Below are 5,379 nucleotides of genomic sequence, written 5' to 3'. Positions count from 1 at the left end.
GGCGCTCCTCCTACGTTAAAACCCCGCCCAAAAAAAAAAAAAAAATGAGTCCGTCCAGAACACAAGAGGATTGGAAAAGGTTTCCATAGCAAAGAGCGCAGCATGAACACAGGTCCTGGGGACTAGAGAGTGAAAGCTTGAAGAGTGGCAGGATAGGTATGTGAGGCCCACGGGCAGTAGGCATGAGGTCCTGGGTCATACCCTAGCACTGCATGCCCTGGCAGGTTGTGAGTGAACCACTCAAAGCCACCTGAGCTCCTGGAGGGCAGAAGTGACCAGGCTTCCCCACTCTCTGCGTCACACTCCACATGCCCACTCATCAGTGAAGACAGGAGTGATGGCGGGGATCACGGCCCCCTGGGGGAGGGCCTCCGGCTGGTGGACACACTGGTTGTGCTCCTACCTGCCCTCAGGGACCAGAACAAGTACAAGGAGGCAGCCCACCTGCTCAATGATGCCTTGGCCATCCGGGAGAAGACACTGGGGAAGGATCACCCGGCTGTGAGTGAGGGTCGGGCAGGAGGTTGGGGTTGTCCCCCCCAATTTCCTGCAGCTCCCAGGTCCTGGAGTCTTTGCCCAGTAGGGCACTGAGTCAGGGAGCCTCCATTCTCCCACCTTCCAGGTGGCCGCAACACTAAACAACCTGGCAGTTCTATATGGCAAGCGAGGCAAGTACAAGGAGGCTGAGCCACTGTGCAAGCGGGCACTGGAGATCCGGGAGAAGGTGGGAGCAGGCAGGGCTGGGCAGCCAGGCGGGGTCAAGTGGGGTCCCCAGCAACCCTGAGGCAAGCCACTGGCTCTCTCTGCCATCCCAGGTTCTGGGCAAGTTTCACCCAGATGTGGCCAAGCAGCTCAGCAACCTGGCCCTGCTGTGCCAGAACCAAGGCAAAGCCGAGGAGGTGGAATACTACTACCGGCGGGCACTGGAGATCTACGCCACGCGCCTTGGGCCTGATGATCCCAACGTGGCCAAGACCAAGAACAACTTGGTGCCCTGGGCCAGGGGGGCTAGGGGATGAGAAGGGGGGAGGTGGTTTGTGTTTAGGGGGTGGAACGAGAGGAAAAGGCTTGGTCCCCTGGCCTACTCACCCTTTGGACTCTGCCCCCGCAGGCCTCCTGCTACCTGAAACAGGGCAAGTACCAGGATGCAGAGACCCTGTACAAGGAGATCCTCACCCGCGCTCATGAGAAGGAGTTCGGCTCTGTCAATGGTGAGTCCAGCTTTGTCTAGCACAGGCCCACTCAGCTATTGGCATCCAGGACAAACACCCCAGCTGGCAGTTCTCACACCTGGGGTCTGGCTGGTACCCATTTGGAAGGTGTCTAGCCACTCGTGCCCATATCTGCACATATGAACACATACTTAACTCACACAGCCCCCTTGGCCTACACATGCCAGGTTTACGCATACCCCATGCTCTTGACCCAAGTCATTGGGCAACTCTTGCACACCTGGAGGAACTGGCCTAAATGTCTCTCCCTCTGGAAAACCACCTTTTGGTCCTTTGCGGGAGAGTCATTTTGGTTTTTGGAGCCCAGCCTATCATTCAGGGCTAGCACATGTATCAGCGTGGGCGTGCGGTGCCTAAGGGCCTGTTTCCCCCTTCCCAGTTGCAAGAGCCTTGCTGTAGGCTTGTGCGATGCTCGTCTCTGCCCAGAGGAGGGTCAGTCATGTTTTGGGTCTGTTTCTTGTTCATCCATTCAACAAAAGCCCAATCCTGCTCCTTTCTGGGTATCCCTAGCCTCATCTTCAGGCCTCAGTCCTGTGTCTAGCCTAACCTGGAGAGGCCTGTCAAAGCTAGTGACAGTCCCCTTTCTCCCTTCAGGAGACAACAAGCCCATCTGGATGCATGCAGAGGAAAGGGAAGAGAGCAAGGTAGCTCTGTGGGACAGGGCTGGGCAGGTGTGGAGAGGGTAGTGGAGCTGGGATATTTAGTGGGAGCTCATCCCCCACCATCTCCCATGACTATTCTTTCCTCTAGGATAAGCGCCGGGATAGCGCCCCCTATGGGGAATATGGCAGCTGGTACAAGGCCTGTAAAGTAGACAGGTAAGGACCCCAGGAGCTGGGCATGTTGGTACATGGTAGGGTAGCAGGGGACTCTACTTACCCCAGGTGCACACACCTCTCCTGTTGCCAGTCCACCATTCAGGGCCTTAGGCCACCTGCCCAAGAAGACTTTTTGCACCAAAACAACCTGATTTTCTTGAGTCTCCCATCTTTTGGGAGACCTCTTGGCAACAGCCCATGAGGGCCCTGCAACCAAGTCCCCATCCCTTTGGCGATTCCCCCAGGACATTGGAGACTGGATAGTCCCAGCACAGGGCTTGAAACATGGGTGGGCCTAGATTCTGGTTGGGCAGATGGCTCCTAGGGGCCCAGTGTGGGCTGCAGGTTAGGATGGGTCTAGTTCTGGAGTAACATGGAGTTCGAGATGGTCTGCTATCTTGTCCACAGCCCCACAGTCAACACCACCCTGCGTAGCCTAGGGGCCCTGTATCGGCGCCAGGGTAAGCTGGAAGCCGCACACACGCTGGAAGACTGTGCCAGCCGCAGCCGCAAGCAGGTGGGGCTCCATGCACGAGGGAGTGCCCAGGGACTCTGGGGCCCTATGGTGTTCAATCAGGCCTGATGCTCCCTGCTCCTCCCTTAGGGCCTGGATCCTGCGAGCCAGACAAAGGTGGTAGAGCTCCTGAAAGATGGCAGTAGTGGGCGGGGAGACCGCCGTAGCAGCCGAGATGTGGCTGGGGGTACTGGGCCTCGGTCTGAATCTGACCTTGAGGAGGCAGGGCCTGCGGCTGAGTGGAGTGGGGTGAGTCTGGGACCTGGGATGGGCTGGAGCCCATGTGGCCAGTGAGCCTGGAGACAAGCCTGTTCACCCCACAGGACGGCAGTGGTGCCTTGCGGCGCAGCGGATCCTTTGGGAAGCTCCGTGATGCTCTGAGGCGCAGCAGTGAGATGCTTGTGAAGAAGCTGCAGGGAGGTGGCCCCCAGGATCCCCCTAACCCTAGGTAAGCCCTCCTCACCCAGGGTGAGCCTCTAACCCAGTGTGCATCCCAGTGACTGCCCCATCGTTCTCTGCTCCACCTCTCACCAGGTCTGCTCCCCTCCCAGTCCCAGCCTAACCCCTCTCCCACCCTCTCCCCAGTTCCACCATGGGCCAATCTTGACTGTCCTTTCTCCTCAGGATGAAGCGGGCCAGTTCCCTCAATTTCCTCAACAAGAGTGTTGAAGAGCCAGTCCAGGTAGGAGTGGGTGGATGTCTGGGCCCTGGGCAGCTGAAGCTAGGACCCTGGGATTCAGGTCTGCCTACATTCCTGCAGAGCTTCTCCTGAAGCATGTCTCTTCATCCAGCAACCAGTCCTGTCTCTGTCCCAGGCCTGTGTTAGAATGGGCAGGGGGAAGGTGGTTCAGGGGAACCCAGCCCCTGCCCTGGGGTGGACATGTAAGTGGCCAATGCCAATGCAGTAACATGGAAGTGGGCAGGAATGTCAAGGCAGCAAGACATAACCCTGAGCCAGAACTGCCTTGGCCTTAGTCTCTGCCCAGCTCAGGGACTCGGGCTGCCACTGCCTGGAGGGCCTAGCTAGGTCAGGCCTCTGGGCCAGGGAAACACAGATGGCCGGAGCGTGGGGCTGAGTGACCTGCCCCCTCTGCCCACAGCCTGGAAGCACAGGTCTGTCCGACAGCCGCACTCTCAGCTCAAGCTCCATGGACCTCTCCCGACGAAGCTCCCTGGTGGGCTAATCCTGAACCGGCAGCCAGTCGCCAGAGCCTTGCCAGGCACAGTCCCCACCCCAGCCCTGTGCATGGGCCTGCTGCTTGTCCTGCCTGTCTCTCCCAAGGACCCCTGTCTTTTCTGTTCAATCTCAGGGTAACCTCCTTTCTCATCATCTCAGCCTGAGCCCAGGAGGCTGGGCCTGCCCACTCCAGCTCTACTCCTTATTTATTCCTTTCAGCAGGGCCCCCTCTTCCCTCTGCTCAGGGCCAGCAGGAGCTGGCTAGGGTCTCCAAGATAGACTTGGTAGCCCGCTCTTGCCAGACCCTGGAGCCAAGAACACTAAACACCTGCCAACCCTTCAGCACCCCAGCCCAACCTCCCCACATCCCGGCCGTTGCTTCTGTATATAGAGAAATAAGTTATTGGCCGTGCCCCTCTCCTCTGTTCATGGTACTACCCGGGCCTCTCCTCACCCCACCCTTTTCTGATGGTACCGCCCAGGCCTTAATCACTTCCATTATGCGTGGTGGTATCTCCCAGGCTCCACATTCTCTGGAGCAGCACCTCCCAAAGGCTTCCCTGGACCTTCTCATGCTCCTGGCCTCCAAGGGATGCGCCCTACCCCGTGTCATCGCCCCGGGCCCACCCTCCCGTCGCTGCCGGGCCCTGCCCTGCATCCCGGCCTTATGCACTGCCCCTCCTACCCGGCACGGCCCGTCGAGCCATCATGCCACGCCGCCTCCCATGTCCACAGCTTCTCGCGAGGGACAGTAATGGCCCCCCGCCCCCCAGTGGCCGGAGAGGCTGCCCCTGTTAGGGGATGAGGCGGTCGCTCTGTTTTCAAAAGTTGCTGTAGAAATAAAGAGAGTTTGAATCTGAACTGGGCTTGTTTTGAGGCGGAGGGCCCCCAGCGACTCTGGATTTGGGTGGGCTTCGGAAAGCCTGCATGTGAGCGCATGCCTGTGTGAGTATGTGCGTGTATTCAGTCTTGTCCCACACAGCTGGAGCCAGACACTGCCCTATCCTGGAACTGCCTGGGGGCTCCACAGGTTCAGAGTCTCTTCTAAAATTTTAACTTCTGAGGCTCTACTAAGCACGGGCTTGGATGGGCTCTGCCCCTTACTAAATTGTATGACTTTGAGATTTTCGACACTCGATTTTTCTTCTATGAAAGTGACTACATCCTCCTGGGCTGTGGCTGAGTTAGGCACATGAAGAACCCTGATAAATAAACGTTGACTAGTCTATTACTAGACTTACCTTCTCTTAACGCTCACAGCCTGGGAGCTGAGAGGGTAAGGATGACTGCCTCGATCAGATAAAGTGAAACGTGCCACGCCCAGCCCTAAATGGAGCTTCCAAACGCAGAACCGCCAGCAGCCTCCGAGCGCAGTCCTCAAGCCCAGGTCCAAGGGAACGAACTACAAGCCCCAGAGGGCAATGCGGCGGCAGCGGCGCGAGGCGGCGAGGAGGCATGGACTCTTGGTGTTACGCATGCGCACGGGGGAGATGCGTTGGATAACGTGAGAGACTACAAGTTCCGAGAACAAGCGCGGCGAAGCCCCAGACGAGAGCTTTTGCGCCTGCGCGTCGCGGGCGGGGCCTCTGGGGCGGAGGAGCCACCATCTTTGAACGGGAGGCGGGGCAGGGACGGCTG

At 58.4% G+C, this 5,379-nt stretch overlaps 1 protein-coding gene across 1 annotated transcript in view; it reads left to right on the top strand.

Moving 5' to 3' along the window:
• Positions 1 to 4,587, top strand: part of KLC2 (kinesin light chain 2) — an 11,264-nt gene extending 6,677 nt beyond the window's left edge. The window contains exons 6-16 of the mRNA XM_006171342.3: positions 414 to 501; positions 623 to 724; positions 816 to 989; positions 1,112 to 1,211; positions 1,827 to 1,876; positions 1,983 to 2,050; positions 2,459 to 2,567; positions 2,655 to 2,813; positions 2,888 to 3,012; positions 3,189 to 3,246; positions 3,665 to 4,587. Coding sequence (XP_006171404.1) covers positions 414 to 501; positions 623 to 724; positions 816 to 989; positions 1,112 to 1,211; positions 1,827 to 1,876; positions 1,983 to 2,050; positions 2,459 to 2,567; positions 2,655 to 2,813; positions 2,888 to 3,012; positions 3,189 to 3,246; positions 3,665 to 3,748 — 1,117 coding nt within the window. The 3' untranslated portion in view covers positions 3,749 to 4,587. The remainder of the gene's footprint in view (positions 1 to 413; positions 502 to 622; positions 725 to 815; positions 990 to 1,111; positions 1,212 to 1,826; positions 1,877 to 1,982; positions 2,051 to 2,458; positions 2,568 to 2,654; positions 2,814 to 2,887; positions 3,013 to 3,188; positions 3,247 to 3,664) is intronic.
• Positions 4,588 to 5,379: the final 792 nt, after the last annotated feature.

Source organism: Tupaia chinensis, unplaced genomic scaffold, assembly GCF_000334495.1.
Source record: "Tupaia chinensis unplaced genomic scaffold, TupChi_1.0 Scaffold149501_1, whole genome shotgun sequence".
Lineage (NCBI taxonomy): Eukaryota > Metazoa > Chordata > Mammalia > Scandentia > Tupaiidae > Tupaia > Tupaia belangeri.
This window is presented reverse-complemented; position numbering and strand designations above follow the sequence as displayed.